Here is a 24,101-nt window from a genome sequence, read left to right on the forward strand (position 1 = left end):
TCATATTATTATTATAACAATATTACAACGCATGTCGATAGTTCTCGCCTTATAGAGACCACGCCCAGACGTAAAGAGGTTTGTAGTGGGTCACGTGTATAATTTAGTAGGTGTGCGTCTTATAATTATTTCGCAAAACGACACTCAACGACGAAAACCTTCGGTTTTGACAGTTTTCGAAACGTCCGGGTCACGTGTACCATATTATGATTGACGGGCTGCGATTTTATTTTCAAGTTATTATTTGTATAACGAAACGAGACGGGCGACGGTATTCTATTTTTTTTTTTTATAATCGGGTACAATACAGTGAACATCCATCCTTAATCCTTGTATAGTAGTAGTGTTGCAGAGTCTCGGTTATCAGACACATGGGGTTCATATAGGATTACATGCAATTTATTTTATTGAAATGTCAGATCATTCGTGTGATAAAAAATACAAATCAATCTAAAATTAAATTTAAAAAAATTGTATTAATACCTATTTAGTTTTATGTATAGGTATACTTAAAGCGAATGAACATTTTTAAAAGTATAATTATTATGACGTTTATTGTATGAAACAAAATATATACGGCGTAGAAAGTACGCCCTTATAATATTAAAAACTATATAAAATAATTGAAAAATAACTACGCAACCTCATAGTCATAAACATACTAATTCATTCATATAAGTCACAAACTCAAAAGCTTAACTCATAAAATCTTAATACATTTTAAAACTAAAATAAAAAAACGTTAGATGTTCTATACTTATTGTTTAGTATTAATTGTTATTTAATATTTATTGATTAAAAATATTGAAATATTATATTTATAAAACTATTGTAGTGTTATTAGTATTATTATTAATATGACTATAATAAATTCGAGTATAATGAGTTTAATTGCAAACAAAGTGCGCATGTACAAATACTCGAAACTATAATAGGAACTTTTGTACGAATTAAAAACATCAACTCCATCATTCAGCTCCAAAAACCTCAACGAATAATAGAGACCCAATTAGTAGGAGATAGATCAATCATTAATTATCAATGTTAATCATCGATAGGTATTAATAATCTATATCAAGATCAAGGTGTGTATAAAAAAATATATTTTTGATAATTCCAATAAAATATTTCAAGAAGAGTGAAATTCTCAATCTTCAAATATCTTAAATGACATATTTAAAATTCAGAAATCTATACCAATAGGTAATATCATAGACTACTGTCGAATTATTACATTTTAGTGTTATATTTTTCTTTAGAAAATAATACAGTTATCTTTTCTTTTTATACCTATAAACGTATTAAAATGTTTATTTATAATATCTAAAAAAACTTAACTGACCATGTTTCTTTTAGTTTTATTTCATATTTATAATGCCTCGCATGGCAAATTAACATAATATTATTATCATGAAATGTCAGTAATAATTTTTTACGGAGTATAGTGTAGGCAATTAAAATGATCACTTTAGATGGTCGTATAATAACATCTTGTAGTAGTTCCACTAGTTCGTATGATATGGTATACCTGCTAGTTTTTAGTGGTGTCTGTGATACGCCCAAGAATTATATTATGTACTCTGCACTAAGCAGTAGTCCATATATTTATGTGTTATTATTATTTTAAATCTTAAAAAAAGGTTAAGTAGGAAAACCGGTAAACTGAGGTCCAAAACTGAAACCTTAAATGTTTGAACTTCACAGGCGTCAGCGAACTGTTAAGCCACACTCACCTGTTATAGTCTATATTCCATAAATATTATTATTTATTTTTTGTTAAAATAATATGGGGGTCGCCAACTTATTATTTAGGGTCGTAATCGAATGATTTAAATCAATGCGAAAATTAAAAGCTCAAATAATAAAAAAATAAAATCAATAAAATATTATTATATTACATACCTATTGCGAGTATAGATTATTTATATTAAAATGGAAAACACACTATTATCATTTTTAAAGCGATATTACTCTATGACGTCTATTAAAGAATCTATAATAAACGTCGAATATAGATCATCAAGTATCAACCTAAGATAAGGCCACCGCCGCGGCCGCAGTGCACACTGCACATATTATATTATTATATATTTATGTCACAGTTCATCGTTAACATTGCCGTGCCGTGCGCCGTTGTAAAATATAGGTTAATAAGTTGCATTTTTATATTGTTTTTCACATTTTTATACACTTAATCTTTATTTGACTTTATTTATTGTTATAAAATATTTCTAATATGAGTAAACAGTCGCAAATGACGAACTTTTTCAAACAACCGCACAATACATCGACTTCTGATAATCAAAACTCAAATATTACAAAAAAACATAATTTGGATACTACTCAAAATGTTGATGAACCACCACTCAAAAAGGTAAAAATATTAAAATATAAAGATAGTTACATTGAATATAGCTTTACATACTTAAACGAGAATCAGTGGTGTAGTGGGGCGTATACGCGGGTATACGGCGTATAACGACTTCTCCAGTTTTTGGTTGATGCGTATACTTATAATATAATTTGTGATACGCAGGTATACGGGTATACTGTATAGCTATAAATCAATAATATAAATATTATTAACGAATAATCAATAACACCAAACATATTTCCTTGTTATCATGTTCATTAGGAACTGTTATTATTTTTACATTTTACACATCTATTTTTAACTTCATTGCATGGATTTCTATTTATTATATATATATATTATACGTCTAAATTATAAGCTTATCGATAACGATAGCCGACGCTGAGATTCACGATCACATGCATTACTGAAAATAATTTTGTCAAAAAATATCATTTTATGTACCTACACTGTGTCACACAATAATTACATAAATATAACAATTGATCTACAAAAAATGATGTTTTCATTTATTTTTAATCATTCAAAGTTGTGATACCTAATTTATATACTACCGAGTATACATTTAAGGCTATAAATATTAATAAATATTTAGGTTTTTTGACTTAAAAAGAAGTGGGGATAGGGGGGTTAAGAAATTAACATAGGTAATCATAAACAATTTAAATGTATAATCATATATTTTAGGAGTAGGATTGTAAACTATAGAGACTCAATTGCGGTAAGGTAGTAGTTAAGTGTATGTAATTATAAATATATCATTAGTAATAGCGTAGTATATATAGTGGTTGGGGGAGGGAGAAGCCCCCACGTTTACATATCAAGTAGGTACATTAAAACGTATACTCAGTAAAAAAATTACGACTACATCACTGACGAGAATGGAAAGGATGTTCCTCAATATGTTATTTGTGGTATGACATTAGCAAATGCATCACTAAAACCAAATAAGCTCATTAGGCACATGGAAACTAGTCATGCTCAGTATAAAAATAATACAAGGGACTTTTTTTTAACTGACATGGTACGCAATTCGTGTGCACCGAAATTGATTTTCCTAAGTTTGGGGAGGTGTACACATTTTTTGATTTGGATTATAAATCGTTACAAATTAAATAACAATCGGTAGGATATTTGTTGACTTATATATACACTTTGGTGGTAGGTATGGGGATTTGTTGTCACGCCTACACCGAAAGTTTAGTTTTCGATGACGGCTGAAGCGTTGGAAAGTGACCTTTTTCCGTTCAATGGGCGGTAAAGTGGGAATCCCCACAATGCCGGGCGTTTAAGAGAAAATCCCAATAAGTGCCGGGCGGTAAAGCGGAAAACCCTAAAAATGCTGGGCACGTGTATCCTCTGCACAATCAAACACTGAAATCATTACCACGGTACTTACAAAACAACTTTTGGTTACATCTTATATTCATAACCTCTATGCATGACGCTTAAAATAAATAAAACCAAATCGTTTCTTTCATGAAATATTGTTTTCGTAGAATATAGTCTGGTTGTTGCATAGATCCTATATAGCCTGCATTACCTTTGCCAAGATGGCGTGATTGATGAGCGCAGAGGCGTGACAAAAATAGTATATGTGGCTCGTGCCGCAAAGGTCGCCCGCGACTTCCCGTACTTGCCACACAACTTTAATAATATCGAATAAACTTAAAACAAAATGTAGGAAATGTTTGGGGGGGGGGCTAAGCCCCTAAAGCCCCCCCCCTATTTTCGCGTATGCACAAAATATGCTATTGTGGCTCTGGCAATTAGGTGGGCCCTGGTAGTTTGCAGTTACTGTCAAATGTTAACAGGTGTACGGTAATTACCGTATTTGTAGGATGATAGGTATTATTGTTATCATTATTGGTATGCAATGTGTGAAAATTCGATTTGATGCACGCCGTTACCTGATCTGCAAGATTAACCAATGGTAACCAATATAGGAAAAAAATACTTATTTCTACAATAATCTGCAACCAATGGCAACCATTTATAAACAACTAAAAAGTTTCAATTTCCACCGTGAATTTCAAATTCATTGTTTGAGCACCTAAAATTTAACCTTTTTTCAAGACAAAAGGTAGCCTGTGTCCTTCTCAAAAATCTTATCTATCTCTATAGGAAATTTGATTAAAATCGGTTCAGTGGTTTAGTCGCGAAAGCTTAACAGACAGACAGACTTTCGCATTTATAATATTAGTATGGATTTAAAACGCGTATTGCGTATTACTTATAGTCTTCTTTGTTATTAATCCTTTAGATTAGTTTGTTGCAGCTATCCTTGCTTCTCTATTGTAACTCAATTTTTTCAGGTCCTTATAGTTTCTTTTATTCGTATCCTTCATTATTTGTATTCATCATGTATTCTGTCCTCGGATTTCCTCTTCCAATGTGTCCTTCTACATCTCCTTCAATTATTGTCTTTAGTAGGCTTTCATGTCCTATAATTTTATTTCTTCTGGATTGAATGCTTTTCCATAACCGTCCATCACTTCTTCATTCATCAGTCCAAGGTATCTTATAAGTATAGTATAACATTTTAATTATCTGTTTTAAAAATTCAAAATAGCTTATTTGTAAATACGGTTTTTAGAAAAATGTTGATTGTTAAAACATATATTTAAGTAATGTAGTTAATTTATAAAATTGTTTGAAATTTCATTATTCATTTTAAGTTAAGTTGATTCAGTGGTATAAAACGTTTTTAGTTCAAAAAGAATAAATATTTTATGAACAATTTTAAATATGCTTAGGTACTTAATAAAATCTAAATAATTTTTTTAAAAGTTATTATTTTAAAATTAATGAGTCTTAGATACTTCAAAAAAATTTAATATTTTGAAAAATCATAAAAATGATCTAAAATCTAGATTTACAAAATGGCTATTTTTAAATTTTCCAAAAAAATTTGAATCGGATTTCAAATTATTTATTTTCTGTATTAAAACATAAATATAAAAATGTGTTGTTGAACCATTTGTAACGCTACGTATTTTTATTAATAGTCGTATTGTTGAGTTAATTTTTTGAAAGCCAATACAGATACATTTCAGATTCAGAAAATAAAGTATTCTTGCAGTATTTAAATTATTATACTTCTATAGTTTTAATTCAATTTTAGAAGGATTCGTTGAACTGGTGATTGGTCGGGCAAGAGTTTAAAATATAAAAAATTGATCTTGTATGCTATGCAAATGAACAGTGCCGACAAACTAAAAGTGCAAGTAACGATGAGAAGAAAAGTGAATTTTCGAACTGTTTACTGACGTACGTGAAGTCTTAATTTATTATTAGTAAATAGTAAATATAATATTTTATGAAACAAATATATAAAAATATATATATTATATATACATATTTAAACATATATATATATATATTATATATATTGCTAATAGCCAATTGGGTACTGTTATTTCCGTTAAATTGGCTAGTATTTAGGACTGCACACTTATTGTTATACTATCTTATTCAATAATTTGCAAGTTTTGTTTCAATTTTTATGTTATGTGGACAACGTATTCAGTTATATCGATGTAGTTGGACCTGTGTGCAAAAAAAAACAGTATATTAATTAGTATTAATAATTTTTTACTACTTAAAAACCATATAGATAAATATAAATTATAATTATTATATAATACAAACAGTTTAAAAAATGTGATAGTTGCTTCTAATTATAAATATGTAGTAAAAAAATCAAAAATGTTTAAATTAATTGAATATTTTGAGAAGATTGTACTTACAAATAATCGAAAAATATGTATTGAACTTAGATAATTTTATCGGTTATATTTCTTATCTATTTTAATTAGAACTATCTGGAAACGGCAATGCGTTGCTATTGCTAGGTTTATGTGATTATGCGAGCAGTGTATTATCAGGTAGGAAATGTACCTGTGATTGATCGTGGACCCCACGTGGGGCGTACGTGTAAGTGTATAATTTAACTCTAAAGTATCAGAGTTATACAATCAATTAATACAAAATGCTAACCTAACCTAATATTGTACTAAAATCTGATTAATAAAAAAAAACATGTACCTGTGATTGATCGTGGACCCCGCGTGGGGCGTATGTGTAAGTGAAAAATTTAACTCTAAAGTATCAAAGTTATACAATCAATTAATACAAATTGCTAACCTAACCTAATATTGTTCTAAAATCCGATTAATAAAAAAAACGCTTGTCAATTCAGGGATCGGCATGTAAACTTCCTTGATTTTCAATTTTTAGAAATTTATTAACTGATATCAGTATATCACACCCAAGCGGTATAACAATTTGAATCCAGAAAAATCTCGGTGTGAACAGCCCCACAAAAAATCATTTTCATTTAGTGAGATAGATCTCCGAAACCGGAGAGCGGATTTCGTTGTTTGGGGTCTTGTTGGATTCACATTGGTTATGTTATCTATACATATTATGTGTAATAGTTCGTAGGACTGAGAGCAGGCCACTCTCCAGAGTTACTAGTAGTAGACAGTCCAGTCTTGCGAGTGTGTTCGGACGAATCGACACCACCGTAGGAGTTTCTTTTCTTAATAGTACTTAATACCTATATTATGTTATTAACTAGTGCCAGGTAATAAAAAGTATCTGTAACATATATACCTTAAGTTTTGATTTATTAGTTAGTGTATAACGGTTAGGAGAAGTGCAGTGAAGATTTTCAGAACTTTATCTTTAAGGCGCCCGGTGCCGATGCAATTTTGTCCTCAAAAATATACTCTGCGGGAATAACGATACCGCTTTGTAGAATCATCCAAATTTCATAATTGCTACAGAGGAATATTCTACAGCCCGCATCGATCTCTATTTTTCAATATTTTATTCTCAAACTTTATAATATGTCTAAAAAAATACAAGATAAAAAACATTTTTTAAATTCATTTAATAGGTACAACTATTTGAAATAAAATACAAAATCAGAGATCGATGCGGGCTGTAGGAAGTCTTCTTCTTTCAGATAAAAAAATAGTCATCAAAATCCGACAATTCTACAAAGCTTGAGAGTCATTTTTTCGATATAATACACCCTATCAACCCTCCCCCCTAAATAGGTATCGGGTAGTAGATAAGTGGAAAAGTCTTATAACTGAGGGGGAAACTAAAATATAAAGTTTAATTTTCAAATTTTATTGAATTGTGGAAAACTTGAAAAACTGGCACCGGGGCCCTTAATAGTTAATTCACTACAGAACAATTTTTTGAACAGCGTTTTTTGATGTTTTTCAGCTTTACAGCTTTGTAGTGGATTAACGATTGGAGATAAAGTTATGAAAATCTTCACTGCACTTCTCCTAGCCAATTTGAATCTAACAAGACCCCAAACAACAAAATCCATTCTCCAGTTTTGGAAATTGCGACCTCGCTAAATGAAAATCTAGCAAACGCCAAACATAACTCTTTTTTTATCTGTGAAAAATTAAATAATTTTTTTTCACATTTAGTATCTACTTGGTAATCCTTTTTTAATGAGTTATCATCCAACTTTCTAGCTATCATAGCTTAGAAGAAAAAATAAAAAATAGAAATTTTAGGACTGTTCACGCCGACGTTTTTATAGATTCAAGTGGTCTCATTAATATTTTATATTAAAGCTAGCTAAATTACCCACCTACTCATCATTACTGAGTTACATTTTTATTTATTTTTTTATTTAACACAAATTATTGAAGTTTTCAAAATTCAGACTTTTTTTATTTCAATTACCATACTTGTTTAAAAATCAAGAAAGTAAAAAACATTCATATGTATATATAGATCAAGAAAAAAATAAAGTAAAAATAAGAAAAAAAAAACTATGTAAAATTAATGCAATTTATAATAATAATAATTATTATTATTATTAAAACCTATAGCAACCATATAAATTTCCAAAAAAAAAAAAACAATACAAAAAATGTGTCCACCAAAATCATGGTTCAAACTCGAGACCCTGTTTAAATTCCTTGTTTGAGAACCCCGGGTTGGACCTCTTATTTGCCTTTTTAAAATGTAGCCTATCTCCTTCCCCGAGATCGACGGTTTATGAATGCATAAAGGACATTGGTTTTTTTTGTTTGTTTGTCTTTTATATATAAAGATTTAGAATATATTATATAAGAATTGTATCTATTAATTTACATTTATCCATATTACATAGGCTGCAGAGGCTGACTGAGGTCTGACTGTCTGAGTGGCAACGGCCCAAACCATTTTTATTCCGGTATTTTATCTATTGCAAATAAACTAAATACCTTAATACCTTATCGTATTTATAACAATAGATAACCTATAGAGTTTAGTTTATAGATAAATAATGTATATTATTACACACATATATACCTACAGTAATTGAGTATATTTTATAAATATTTTTTAGAATAACTAATAATCCTATTGATTATTTTAACTTGTTTTAATAGAGGTAGGTAGTAAAATAATTTTTTAAAATGTTGATAATTTTTGGAGCTTAATCAAGAACGATTAATAATTTGATACTCGTGTTTCAAATGCATATTGCAATTTCCTGGACCTTTGTGAACTTGAATGCCCTTCGATGTTCCGAACTAGTGACGGACTGTGCTTCTCCCTAACATGTTTTATTTTAAATTTGTATAGGTAATATTGCTATGTTTATTTATAAATGGTATAAAATTATAGAAATATGGAACAAATCAGGTTTCTTATATAATTAATATCGTCCGATAATTATAAATATTAAATGTGTAACTATGAAAAATGATTTCAGAAAAACTGAGAGATATTATTAGATTATAACCTTTCTTCTCAGATTTAAGATTCTTACCTTTTTCCGTCGCCCATTACCATGAGTACCTACATCTCACCTGATAATATTATCCTTATTGAACCCCCTCCTCCAATCTAATTTATTTTTTATAATTATATTTATTACCTAGGCTAAATTCCTAATTCCCAATTTAAATTAATTCAAACTTCTATATTTTTTATTTTTTATTTATTTCTTCGAGGTTTCGATCAGTTTACTCTCAATTATTACATTTGTAGGAAATAGTTTTAAAAAGCACTTGTAATTGGATGGAATCCAACGATGGAATTACAGTGTAAATGTAGAATAAAATTAAATAGTCCGAAAATAATGTAAAATATTATGGAATAACATTCTTTGTTACGCAACATTGTGATAAAAGTGTCAAGTTAAGTTAATCATTTACGATCAAAAACGATATTCATTTCATCGATAGGTAGTTACTCGGACCGCAACTCACCCACCGTCATCATAACTATGAACTGGTAACTAACGGACAGACACGACGGGAATATAGGGCGTTCTATACCTATGTTTAGAAACCTAAGACGCAAAAGTAAATCACGCAGTATACTAGCCGAAGTCAACCCCCCCCCCCCCCTCCCCAAATAATTATGTAGGTACTATGGTACTCTTGCTATTACTTTTGCCCCGAAAAATTGGAGACATACGTTTTGAAAGTCAACGTGGCAACGATATGACAACGATAGGTCAGCTGTTAACTTAATCGCCTGAAATTCGGTGAAAACGCGGTGCACGAGTCTGTGGGCGGGATCATTAAAAATAATAAATCGTCAATCATTATTATTATCACTATTATTTTAACCACGTGGACACTACAGGGTGATTCATAAAGCGTAAAACACTCATTATCTCAAAAAACATTAATGTTTTTGAAAATATTTTTTTACATAGTTTCAAGTTGTTAAAAATAAAATTTTCATTAAAAAATTATATTTTTAAATATTTTTTATCCTTATAATTTTTTAAGTTTTTTACTTTTTGAATGACAGCATAGAGTTTTAAATTCATATTCCAAAGCAGAATATGTTTCTAAGTATTTTGATTCATAAAAATCTAATTTAGGGCGAGTAGTCTATGAGGTATGAGCGTTTAAAGTTTAGATGGATGGAGTGGAGTGGTATGGGGTTACCCCGCAAATGTGTGTCCACTACTCCGCTTGTCTAAACCTTAAATACTTATAACTCATAAACTACTCGCCCTAAATTCGATATTTATGTATTAAAATACTTAGAAAAATATCCTGCTTTGGAAAATGAAATTAAAACTCTATGCTGTTATTCAAAAAGTAATAAACTTAAAAAATTATAAGAATAAAAAATATTTTAAAATATAATTTTTTCATGAAAATATTATTTTTAACAACTTGAAACTATGTAAAAAAATATTTTCAAAAACATTAATACTTTTTAAGATAATGAGTGTTTTACGCTTAATAAATCACCTTGATATTCATATTATTATCATATTGATTTATAGATTATAATATCCAATATGCATAGTGATAATAATAATTATTATAATATTATTTTTAATAATTAACAGTCGTCGTTATGACTTACGATAGGCCTCGTGCCGCGGTGAGCGTGGTGTGCTGCTATAAATTATATAGTACGCGCAGTGTAACGATAACGTATAATAATAATAACACATGAATATAAATGTGCGATAACATTGCTGTACAGTTTACATTGTACGGTATAATAATAATGGTAGCGATCGACACGGAACACAAGTCACAACATAATAACATACAGTTGAGTGGCGACGGCGGACGACGGTCGATCACCGGCGTTGGCGTTTTCGTTTATTTTCATCAGAAAAGTTCGTTTTGACGTTTTAACGTATTCCCCCCGGGCGACTCGCCCGCTGCCGCGGAAAACTTGCAAAGCACTCCGACCGAACACATAATAATATTATAGAAACGTCATAATAATAATATTACACAACACGCGTGTTCAGGGTTTTTTGGCGGAAATCGATTTTTTTTTTTTATGTTATTGTCGTCGTCGTTCCGTCCTCGTTTCGCGTTTATATATATAATTAATATAATTACGGTTGCACCTACCACCTGCCTGCCAGGTCGCCCGCATAGGGCCCATTTCGATATTATATAATACCTCGGACTACGCCGGACCGACTCGTGGCGACGTATTAAAGGCACACGTCGTTTATTGCCACCGGTGGTGCGCCCCGAGTCGTCGTGTTTCTGAAATAATAAAATAAAATCGTCGTCGTCGAACGAGTCATTCACGAGCTTCACTGCACTCGCAGACAGTGCGGCGGCGCCTGTGTGTGATGCTGTAAAGATAGCGATTTTCGTAGATTTTTCCTCCGTCTCCGAGTGTCGTTATTCTGTCTCTCTCCCGAGATGGTCGACCACGCCAAGTGCCGCCGGACCGAGAACCACAACGGAGACGTGCAGACCACCGGACGAGCGGTGCAATCGTTTCCGAAAAAGCCCGAAGTCCACTTGTCGTTCGAAAGTCTCACCTACACCGTGAACACCTACATAAAGTTGAAAAAAGGTATAAATATACTATTATACATATTCACGTAGATGGACGTATAGGACATAGGTATTATAGCCACCGGTATTAAGACAAATTTATTTTTAAAATAATTTTTACATTATTATTTTATTGTTGTGTACCAACCTACTTACAATATATACTTAGGTATCCGTACATTTTATTATGAATCAAACAACGATATTTTGTAAACTACAAAATAATATAGTTTGTATTATTTTTTAGGACAAATATTATAATGTGGTTAAAATTAAATTTGAAAAAAAATATTGTCGATGTCGAACATGAAGTCATATTATAATTATAATAATTTTCATTATAGCTATAATTACACAGAAGACAAAGGCAAAAAATAATACAACTTTGTACATTGCGTGGGACCTGAAATAATTATTCTTCGATATCTAATTTCCTGCAAATAGAACATAAAAAAATATGTTGTTTATATATTTTTTAGATTTTTTGGTTTCAGTATAAAGTGACATCATATAACCTACTTATGAGGAATCTTATATTAAATTTTAAAGATTTTTGACCAAGCAAAAACGAATTTAAGTACGCATGTCCCATATTATAGAAAAAAAAACTAAAAAGAAATGGAAAAATGTCAAATGTCAATATAAATAGGTTGCTCACGAGAGTTAAAATATTAACAAAATAAGAAAATCGATTTTGTCATTACTGGGTTTGCTTGAAAATTCACGTTATTCCCTAATTTACTTATGTTCTTAGAATTTATTATTTTGAAAAATTCTTGGAATTTTTAATTTTGACCTTTCAAAAAGACCAATTAGATTCTTTTTCCTACCAGAATAGTTATTGAAGTTGAAAATCAAAACAAACGTTCTATTAGATATTGTGTACAAAAAAAAATTATAGTAAAATCAAAACATTCATCTCAAAGTTTAATATTTTATAGATTCTGTACACCCCTAAAAATAGTGGAAACTTGCTGTCTCTTTGTAAATAATTTATATTAAGGTTAGGTTAGTATAGTACTTAAAACCAATATTATATTGATAAGTCTTAACGCTTAAGACTTAACGTCAATAATTAACTATAGTAATCAATTTGGTACTTGAAAAAGTACATACAAAATCTAACTCAGTCCGCCCTCATATTTTTATTATTTTTCTAACCTAATGATGTGTGTGGCCCCCTGACTTTGTCCGATCGATTCGTAAAATATGTCAATATTTTGCAAATCAATTGCAAATAGGTTTTCAGAATTTGCAAATAACTCATTAACATATTATAAGCAAAAAACCGTTACGGGGGTCCAACTTCACGCAGTCCCCCGACTTTGTCCGATCGATTCGGGAAATATATCAATATTTTGCAAATTAATTGCAAATAATTGTAAATTGATTTTTAGAATTTGCAAATCAATATTTTTTTTTTTGGCGAATTTCACAAGTTTTTTTGCCAGCACCCCGACGATCGATCTTTCCCGAATCGATCGGACAAAGTCGGGGGGCAAACTTCACACACACGAATAAATGTGTTGAATAAGCATATAATTATTCAGCTAATTAAAACTATACGGCGGTGATGATATTTTTTTCACAATTATAATTGTTTTTATATGAGGCACTAAGGTACCTAAAGCACAAATATTCATCTAAATCTCAAAATATTATGCATTTAAGGTATATCGTTTATTAAGCTTTTATAATACCTAATTCATATACGTTATTTTCAAATCGATAATTAGTTTAATGAATATGTTTTAAATTGTCTTCAATTTTTTAAACCAAAATACATTTATACTCTATATAAAAATGCTTAGCCGCTTAGGTACCTACGTCCTACATGCTCACAGTGTCCAGAAAGTAAGTACGTTAGCAGATACTTGCGTAAAAATTTACAATTAATGGATAATGTTTATAATATTTAAATCTAATATATACATACTTTATGACGTATCTAATTTATATATAGGTAGAATTTATATAATTCCATTTTATATTAATTATTCATTAATGTGTTTAATTTTGTACGATTTTTTTTGTCCTAGAATTTTAAAATCCTATTAGTTCTTTTAAACCATTTAATTCAAAATAGGTTTCTATAAGTAATATTGAACATTTTTCTATGAATACTAAATTATTAGAATCAGTTGAATAGAAACTAAAATTAAAATGAGAATTTAATGGTTCGCATGCATTTGTTGTTAAACATGGCGATCCGGAAGCTCATATTATGATGTATCTATGTATAATATTTTCCGGAAACAGGAATCGACTTTTTTGATAATAGTGGAGACAAGCGATGGCGGAAACTGTTATTGAAATTTTGGCGTACACAGTATATGCGTTATTTTCAGAAATAGTCATCAATCATATATTATATTGTATATTACATATTATTATAACAATGTCACAATATTGTCTCAGATATCGATATCGTCATGGAACACTGTTCACCAATATAATATAATAATAATATAAATATATAATATAGTTGTATTTGTAGTGGATTTGCCTTATTTAAATATAATATATCAACTTGTTGTACAAAAAAAACAATGTATTGTTTTGTGATTCTCTAATAATACTAGTATATTATGGCATATTATGCGATGTGCAATGTGCATGTATAATCAGATCATGAGTGGGAGTGATGTGTATCTTACTTCCTATAGGTAAATAACATGTACACGTCGATGGTCACTCGCAGAGTGTTGTGTGCATAATAATAATAATAATAATGATTTACAATTATTTTTATCATGAAACAATATTGTTCCTATTGTTTGTTTGAACAACAATATTGATTTGGAGATTATACCTATCCCCCGTAATTGTCGTAATTACCTGAGTGTCTAACCAATATTGGTAATCGTTTCTTCAGTGAAAAAGGAGATTTTGCATGGCATCGGTGGCAGTTTCCGGTCCGGACAACTAACGGCCGTCATGGGACCGTCGGGCTGTGGCAAGAGCACATTACTCAACGTACTCGCCGGATACTCGTGAGTACATTAAGTAATAAAGTTTTAATAAACGTAGTTATGTGCTTCGGTGTGTAATATTATACCGATGTCTGTTGAGAATACAATATCGAAACCGTATATATACTCATAAAAACCGGCCCATTGCGGTCTGCAGCTATATATATGTACGGTTTTTGTAATTATGAAAAATAATAATTATTAATCAAACCGCGTGACGATTCGACCTGGTGAAAATATTTCCAAAGGCGATCGCCCTGTACACTCACTTTTGATTTATTTTACGAATTGCATATTATACGATTTTAGCAGACGTAATATACCAAATGTACGCTCAGCCGATCACGTTTAGTTTAAAAACTAGAGTCAATCTGGGGCGTATTTACGGAGGTGGATATGAGTACAAATCCGCCCCCATGGCTCTTTAAATACATGTGTATTATTATATTATAATTATTACATGCACCCAATGGCCTAAGTTGCCATGGGTTAACTAATTATAAAAATAAAAAAAATTATTACATCGTATACATCGTAATCTGTAAGCTAAAATTTTTGTCATACGCCTCCTACAAAAAATTCTAAATACGCCACTGGAGTCAATCTACCTATTATGAATCTTGATGGTAATAATATTATCTGTGTTTGTATGTAGGTTTTTACGACGGTTCAATTTTTATAGCAAGTTTTTTTTCATACATAGTATAGCGTGAATTATTTCTCATAACTCACTTAAAATTGAATTATCGTAAAAAAATACACATACCAACACAGATAATGTTCTTACCATCATGTTTCATATAATAGGTCGATTCACTCCAATTTTTAAACCGACGAAGCTAAACGTAATCTGCTACGCGTAAATTTGGTATGTAACGTATGCGTACAAGTGCACTTGTAAGACTGAGACAACAATAATGTCCGTGTAGCGTCTTATTAATACAAATTTGCCTAGTTGGGTTGACAGCATCATCAAATGAATTACTTAAGTATTACTATTCACAATATAATTTTCCCTTAGACATTAGTTCAATTTGACAAACTTGAACTAGTTGAACTAAGAGAAATTTCCAATCGTTGGATTTTATGGGGTGCATCTCACCTTGCCAAACTTATATATTATAATATTATTCAATATTGTTAAGATCATGACGGTAGTCGGAATACAAAAAAATTGAACAACGTCTGCGCTCAAATTACTTAAGGTTACATGCCGATTATTGTACTATATAGATACCTATAGACAAATCGAAATTTCATTAAGAATTAATTATAATATAACGATTAGTATAGCGAGTGATTTCGTACTTGACATCTCGCATGCAGTGTTGGTATAATAGGTAATATACGTACAATTTTATTTTTAACGAATGAGTATTTTGCACCACGATATTTCGGGGCTATATTTTCGAAACACTGCAGTCATTGTTCGGCTGACCTGATTTTAATGTGCATTGCAGGATAAGCGGAAGTTCGGGCCAAGTGTATTTGAACGACTCGTTAAGAGATAAGAATCAAATGGCGAACATCAGCTGTTACATACAGCAGGACGATTACGTTCGCGACCTGTTGACCGTCAGGGAATCGATGACGGTGGCGGCCCACCTGAAGTTACCGACAACTGTGTCGGCAAAATCAAAAGCCAGCCAAGTGGAAGACCTGATGGACGCGTTGGGTCTGTCCGTTCATGGAGACACCGTTACCAAATGTCTCTCCGGAGGCCAGAAAAAGAGACTGTCCATCGCTTTAGAACTCATAACCAACCCGTCGATATTATTTCTAGACGAGCCCACCTCGTGAGTACCGGATGATACTATTGGCTGATATTGTTTATTGATGATTCCCATCGTATTAATATATTTACTAAATTGTAAGACACCTGCTCGAGGTACCTAAATTATTACTTTCGATATGTACCAAAGTGAAGAAGATTCATTCAATTATATGATTGAAGCAAATATATTTAGCGAACCGACAAGAGTTCGTTTTGATCGCTCTGTTTTGGATAGGTACACACTACAAACTATACGTCCACATTTATTATTTTTATTTACATTTTTTGAGTTTATCAAAGTTTTTTGAAAACTAAAAAGTTATTAAGCTCTATAATATTTTCTCCCAAATCACCTACGTGATCAGAATACGTGACTGGGGGGGGGGGGGGTCAAATTTCTCTTTATTTACACTAGAATGTCTTTTCTATAAAATGTAATATAGAGGACCACACTTGCATGTTTGATCTTCGTATTACAAAGGCACAATATAATAGCAAAATGTAATAAAAATAACCAATTTTGTGTATATTTAGTTTCATTGTTATAGCGAATTTACCTATTATCAAACTATTAAAGATGAGAAAATTATCTGTGTTTGTACGTTGTTATTTTAATTGTTCAAGTGTTCTAAGTATTTAAAATATTGTAATTTAAAAATTGTCATGTTTCGTTCAGAAATTAAAATATTGTAAAAACACAGATAACATTCTTACCATTTTTAATTTGATAATTCGCTATAATATCAATGATAAATTGCTTATATCACAAAATCGGTTCTGCTGAATGCAAATTTGGTATGTTCAACGTTCGTACGACACGTGGGTGTGACGTCCTTTTAACTGTTCGACATAAACATACAGAAGTATAATATATCAAGAAACATAATATCAAACCGTATCGTCGTAATAATAATAGTAGTAATAATAATGATATTATTAGTAATAATCAGTATGATGCGATGATAATGACATTATAATGTATTAAATCTAAATATTTTACCCCGTAGCGGTTTGGACAGCCAATCTTGTAGCCAGTTCGTATCACTGATGGCCGACTTAGCCCACAACCAAAGCCGTACCATGGTGTGCACACTGCACCAGCCCAGTGCTTTACTGTTCGAAAAGTTTGACCAAGTTTATGCGTTGAGTTCGGGACGATGCATCTACCAGGGGCCACCCAGCTCTGTCATTCCTTACTTTGCCGAACGGTTAGTCGTATGTCCACCGTACCATAACCCAGCTGACTTTTGTGAGTGTAATATAATATGATGCATAATACAATAATGGTTTATTATTTTGTCGGTGCATCAACTATCACGATGATTTTATAATCATGTACGACTCAAAATTGGTACATATTAAAAAAAAGTTGGAAAGCATGTACAACTACCAATCGCATGAGAACAATAAAATATGTCAATAATAACACTTATTAAACATATTTTACTATAGAATATGTTTTAGTAGTCGTCAATCGACCATTTTAATTCATAACATATTTATGTTATACAAAAAAAAAATCATCAAGTATTGAAGTATATAATATTATATATTTTTCTTAGTGATCGAAGTGGCCATAGGTGAATATGGTACCGACGTACTCGTTGGATTGTTCGACACAACAAAAATCACGAACACAAATGGCCGAAACAAGTGTCATACAATTTCTGGCGAAGACCACGAAGCAATAGAACTAGAAATGCGTGCGTTTCTTTCTTATCATAAAAAATATATTGTAACACATATTTTAATTTAATAATATCAATATAATAGGTGCGATGATATTAATAAATTGCAATGCAAATCTATTCGTTTTGTAGGCGAGTGCCAGGAAAACAACAATACCAATGACGAAAAATTACCGTATAAAACAGAGCATTTAAATAAGCCTCCGTTTTATGTACAGATCTATCATATATATTTGCGAAACGTTACCATGTACAAACGCAACAAAGTGAGTAAACAATATAACATTATAATTTATAATAACGTTGTTGGTATATAATAACATCGGAAATATTGTCGTTTATATGTGTAATGAACTTAATTTTATTAAGTGGATACTATCGGGTTCTAATAAAACAATATTATAATGACTCATAAGTCATAGACTACTATAATATAATGCGACTATGTAAATTCGGTAAAAAGTTGTGTTTATATAAGGACAGCACACATATTTTTATATCATTTCGCAACATAGGAAGACGGTGTAGAAAAAAATGGTGTAGTTATTATTTTGATTTATAAAATCGATTTATATAAAATATAATTGTATCGATAGGCATAAAACATTGCATATTCGAAACAAGTTTTAAAGTTCTATGTGAATCAGACAGAGTTCTGTTTGTCATATTATTATATTTAACAACGTAGAGACTGAAGTCGCTCACGAGTCACGAGTTCGATTAAAATTCTTCCTATTGACATTTCACGAGATATAGGTTAATAAGGACGTTTGTCTGTACCCACCTATATGAGTCAAATGATTTACTTTATAGGCACAATAACAAAGTGTTTACCAACTGTTTAAAAAAATATCTCCTAAAACTATACCTATTTATTAATAATTATGTGTAATTAATTATTTTTCGTATGCTCATTATGTTATAACTATATAATATAATATATTGTGTATGAGTATACTGTTATAAGACAGTTATTGAGTTCTATTGTCGGAAATGTACATACATTATAATATTAATGGTTAATTAGATTAGACCATATAAATTATAAACAATATATATTTATTTGAAGCCATAGTTTAACGGCCGTGAATTGTTTTTATTGCTCGTCCACTAACGAAATTCGTAGTGCGCACAAAAATAATTTTACTTACTGTTAGCCATAGGATAATTAACATTTTAATGGTTGTATAAAATAACCGATTTTCATTTTGTAATAAAATTCCAAAAATTTTTAAGCGATAAATTAAATTTTAAATAATTTCAAAATATAAACTATTTAATTTAAACGTACAGTGTCGTCTTAGTTTTCATTTTTGCTGTTGAAAAATAGATCAACCGCTGTGCCTCGAGTTTAAACGAGTGTATGTATCAGTGCGGCTAATTCCGAACAACAATGTTAGTAGTGCATATTAGGTACAATGTGCATACAATAATTAATATATTAATATAAATGAGTAGGCATGAATAGCCTCAACACGTCATGCCAGCAAACCTGTGATATAATTGTTTATTAAATCTTTGTTTGTTAGGCCCACTCGTAGGAATATAATGGAAAGTATGCTAACTTCTCTGTCACGAGCGCGTCATGATTCAACTGCTGTTCGCAACGGTCATCGTACATAATATTATAAAAGCTCTGCAGTGTTTAATAGTTTTTTAATTTATTCAAATTAAGCATTAGGGTTTACTCAGAAAAAGGGTTTGAATACTTACGTGAAAAAAAACTCATTGCGTAAGACCAGTGGAATGACTATAGCTGAGAATCGGAAACGTGACGCGATGTCGTGGTTTAGACTAAGAATAACAAAACGGATAAGCCGGATTCACAGCTATTTGTGTCGTGCGAGGGCGTGGTAACCGTATGGTTATGATTGGTAACCATATTTGATTAAAAGTCGAGCTGTAGTAAATTCTTGGTGTACTCGGTTGCACAACTTATTGGTTATTACAATATTATGATACCTGCAAACAAGTAACGTCCAATCGCAGTGTGACTTGATCACGACACGACACGACACACGGCGTAGCTGTGAATGCGCCTTCACTGTCGACCGTCGCGGTCACAACGCGGTAACCGTGGTCGGAAAACTTTTCAGACTAACCTGCTGTTGAGGATCGCCGTCCATTTGGCCGTAGCCCTCATAATGGGTTTCATGTACCGTGGAGTGGGCAACGACGCTGCTCGAGTGCTCACCAACATGAAATTTGTGTACGGCTCCAATTTGTTCTTGGTCTACACCGGTCTGATGGCCGTCATCGTTTCTTGTGAGCATATTAATATATTATGATCATACGGTACAATATTATTATTGTTATAAAAGTGTCGCTTTTATATTAATAATTACTTCGACGCACAAACTCATATAATATTATATTATTATACTCATTAATTATATATTTTGTTTCCGACATCATTGGTCCAGTCCCATTGGAGTACATGGTCTTGAAGAGGGAACACTTCAACGGTTGGTACACGCTTTTCTCGTACTTCGTATCCGTATTGCTGGTCGAAATACCGCTACAGGTGGGTACCTACCTACAACCCCTGTTCGAGAAAACTCCCCTCGACGTTATTATATTTTTATTTTTTCGTCGCAGATGGTGTGTTGTCTCGTCTACATCGTACCGGCGTACGCGATTACCGGCCAACCGTTGGAACTCGTGCGATTCGGTTACTTCGCCGTTTTCCTGACGGTAACTTGCCTGACGTCGCAGAGCGCAGGATTCCTGTGCGGCGCCACTATGCCGTTGAAGGTCTGTTGTGGTTCTACACGATACATGTATTATTTTTATACATTGCGATCGGACATTGGTCGTTCATCGCCTCATTATATTTTATGCCCGTATAGGTTAGGTTAGACAAAGGTTGATTTTTTAAGCACCATTTTTCCATTTAATAGTACGATTGTTCAAGTTCTGATTTTTAGAATATTTAAGTACCTATACCTAAAGACCATATTTTTTGTACTGCTCGAGGAGTGTTTTGTGGCAATACAAATTTCTATTTTTCAAATGAGAAGTCTCCTTTTTTACTGAAAATTATGTAGCAGATAATTTTCTTGAAAATGTTGATGTATCTAAATCAAAATTCTAATGAGTAGTTTCTGCAGAGTTATTAAAATGTTTATATTAACGATAATAATCCTTAAAAATGATTTTACAAAAATATAAATTATATGTAATATAATCGGGTCATTTTTACAAATTATTTAATATTGATAGATCAATAGTAATTACTAATTACTAATTACTAAAATTTTCAAATCATCTTAGCCCTCAAATATACTTAACCCATTACCATTGCTATATATTATCCTTAATACACAATGTTATATAATTCAAAAACTATTCTCTCAAATTTTGATTTAGGTACATTAAAATTCTCAAAAAAAAAATCTGCTGAATAATTAAAAGTTAAAAGGGGATTCCTTTTTGAAAAAAAAGAAGTTTGCATTGGCACAGGATCATTCTTAAGTGGTACAAAACATCTCAAGTATTCAAAAATATGGTCTTCAAATGTATTTAAAAATTCTAAAAATCAGAATTTGAATGCATAATTTAACCCTGTATATTGTTCAGGTGCTTAAATAAAAACTATATTATAATATTACATTCGGTACATTCGCGGTTGATCACAATGCGTAATTAAAAATCAAATATGAAACTATTAAATACACCGGAACAAAAAATAGTCTTATGTGGGGGATCTATATTTATATCGAATTTCTGTTTCAGATGTCTGTGTTCGTTGGACCAGTATTTGTGGTGCTTCTATCCGTGTTCGGGTTCGCGATAAGGTTTTCGGACGTACCCTCCATGTATGTGTGGCTTCACCATTTCAGTTTCATCAGGGCGTCGTTCCAGAGTATCTTGTATTCGCTGTACGACATCGACAGGGGCGTTTTACCGTGCTCCGACGAGATGTACTGCCACTACAAAAATCCAGTGAAGTTTCTCAACGAAATGGAATTCGCCCGAGTGAACATTTATTCCGAATTTTTCTACATATTCTCCTTTTTGCTGTGTACTTACGTGCTGACAACGACTGTCATATGGTACAGGCTGAACAAACGTTAGATCTCACTCAAAACGACCAAACCCGCAATAGGATTGACGAGGTCTTATATTCTGTCACAAATGTGATTTTTTCTGATATGTATCATATATATGTATTATGATATGTGATAGTTATTTATATGTGATATGTCACTTTTTAATGAAATTATTGTATTATGTCACAAAAATATAAATTATTCGATCACATATTATTATGTAGGTATGTACCTATATGAAGATCAAATTATTAATTTACAAAACCCTCCTAAGAGGACGCTACCCATTCATTTTTTGTCTCCGTCATATAAACGTAAGGTACACGCATCAAATTTTTATTCACTAGTTTCAATAGTGTTATTGTAGTTTTGATATTAGAGTGAATTGACATATTATCAAACTTTTAGGTAAGAGGTTTATCTGTGCTTAAGCGTCGGCGTTTATTCGATGTCTTCATTTTCGATTGGAACTATTGAATGACAATTTTCCATATCGTATGTGTGTAAGACGGAATCAACAAATGCATGAGTAGCGTCCTCTTAAAACCCATTTGGGTTAAAAATCCATTGTTGATAAAATTGAAAACTTTAAAGTCTTTAAACACAGAAAATTAACTAATGACACGGATAATGTTGTTACTTAAAAGTTTGAGAATAGGTCAATTCACTCTAATATCAAAACTGACAACACCGTCAACACCCTATAAAACTAGCGAACGAAAATTTATTATGTCGTATATTTGTAACATGGAGACAACACTAGCTAGTGCGACGTCTTATTAAAGCGTAGCCCAACTGGTGTCGCGATCTTCTTCTTAATCAGTGGCGTAATTTGGGGGCAGGCAGGGTATACATTTGCCCTCCTTTGTCATTAAAGCGCCGGGTATGGGCTAGTTTTGGGCCTTCATGTAGTAGCTAATAGGTAATATATTTAGGTATTTATTTATTTATTTATTTATTTATTCTTCAAGAAGATATCCTTCTACATGTTATACATTAATTATTTAGTTATTGTTATCTCTCAAAAAAAAAAACGGGTTATTTACGCCTATGATAGTAACCACGGTTATCTCAGATAACCGTGATAATAACTAGTAAGTATAAAATTATGTAAAAAGGCTATTTGTATTGAGATAAAAATGCAATTGTAATGTAATTTATTGTTAGAGAGCGGTTTTTTTTTCAGTTTTATTGTGGGCCGGTCAAAAATGTTGTTCCTCCCCCCCTCAAAAATTGAAATGACGCCACTGTTCTCAATGGTTAAAATAATATTATACATACAAAGCTAATGCGCTAAAACGCTAAAATATAACTGTTAAATCGGTAGTGTCACCATTGTGTGGCTTCTGTCATCAAAAGTTTAATTTGTATATTTTTTTACACTTTTCACTTTTTGTTCTCTACAGAATCAATTGTAAATACCACAAACAAGTAAAAAAGAAAAATAAAATAATATAATTGGTTTGCCCTTGTGATATTTGCAAACTGTTACTGCTCCACTGTAGATTAACATTCATAATATTGAAATCGTGTTCCTAAAAACCTGTATTTTAAATTGTTTTAATATTATTGTTTAAATTGTTCAGAGCGAGTACCTATAATATGCATTAAGCACTATTTTTGCCTCGCCAAATTATATGTTATATTTCACAATATACAATTTATAATTTGTTATTACGTGTTGTTAAATTTTTTGCACGCCACCTTTTTTTTCTGAAACATAATATATTATATTATTATTCTGTAGTATTAGATTATAACAAAGCATTTGAAATATTTTAAGAACATAGATATATCAATGAAAAACGGGTTTGGTTGTACAATTATTTTATAATCGTAACATTTACAACACTATTAAAGTACTATAATATTATAGTAAAGAGTGTCATACTCGTCAGGACTCTCCTCAAAGGACAAAAGGACAAATGTAAAT

The 24,101-nt window shown here is 31.3% G+C and overlaps 1 protein-coding gene across 2 annotated transcripts; it reads left to right on the forward strand.

The window, feature by feature from the left end:
• Window positions 1-2,101: 2,101 nt before the first annotated feature.
• Window positions 2,102-23,842, forward strand: LOC132950592 (ATP-binding cassette sub-family G member 1-like). 2 transcript variants are annotated; one of them, XM_061022110.1, is made up of 10 exons: window positions 2,102-2,374; window positions 14,558-14,675; window positions 16,115-16,450; window positions 17,436-17,677; window positions 17,991-18,131; window positions 18,249-18,382; window positions 20,213-20,381; window positions 20,540-20,640; window positions 20,715-20,870; window positions 21,852-23,842. In XM_061022110.1, exons 2-10 carry the CDS (start codon window positions 14,620-14,622, stop codon window positions 22,191-22,193), a joined length of 1,677 nt encoding a protein of 558 aa, XP_060878093.1. In that variant the 5' UTR covers window positions 2,102-2,374; window positions 14,558-14,619; the 3' UTR covers window positions 22,194-23,842. The 2 variants fall into 2 exon arrangements, with proteins under 2 accessions (XP_060878093.1, XP_060878092.1); XM_061022109.1 differs by lacking the exon at window positions 2,102-2,374 and adding an exon at window positions 10,814-11,701.
• The last annotated feature ends 259 nt before the right edge of the window (window positions 23,843-24,101 follow it).

The sequence above is a fragment of the Metopolophium dirhodum genome, chromosome 8 (genome assembly GCF_019925205.1).
Source record: "Metopolophium dirhodum isolate CAU chromosome 8, ASM1992520v1, whole genome shotgun sequence".
NCBI lineage: Eukaryota > Metazoa > Arthropoda > Insecta > Hemiptera > Aphididae > Metopolophium > Metopolophium dirhodum.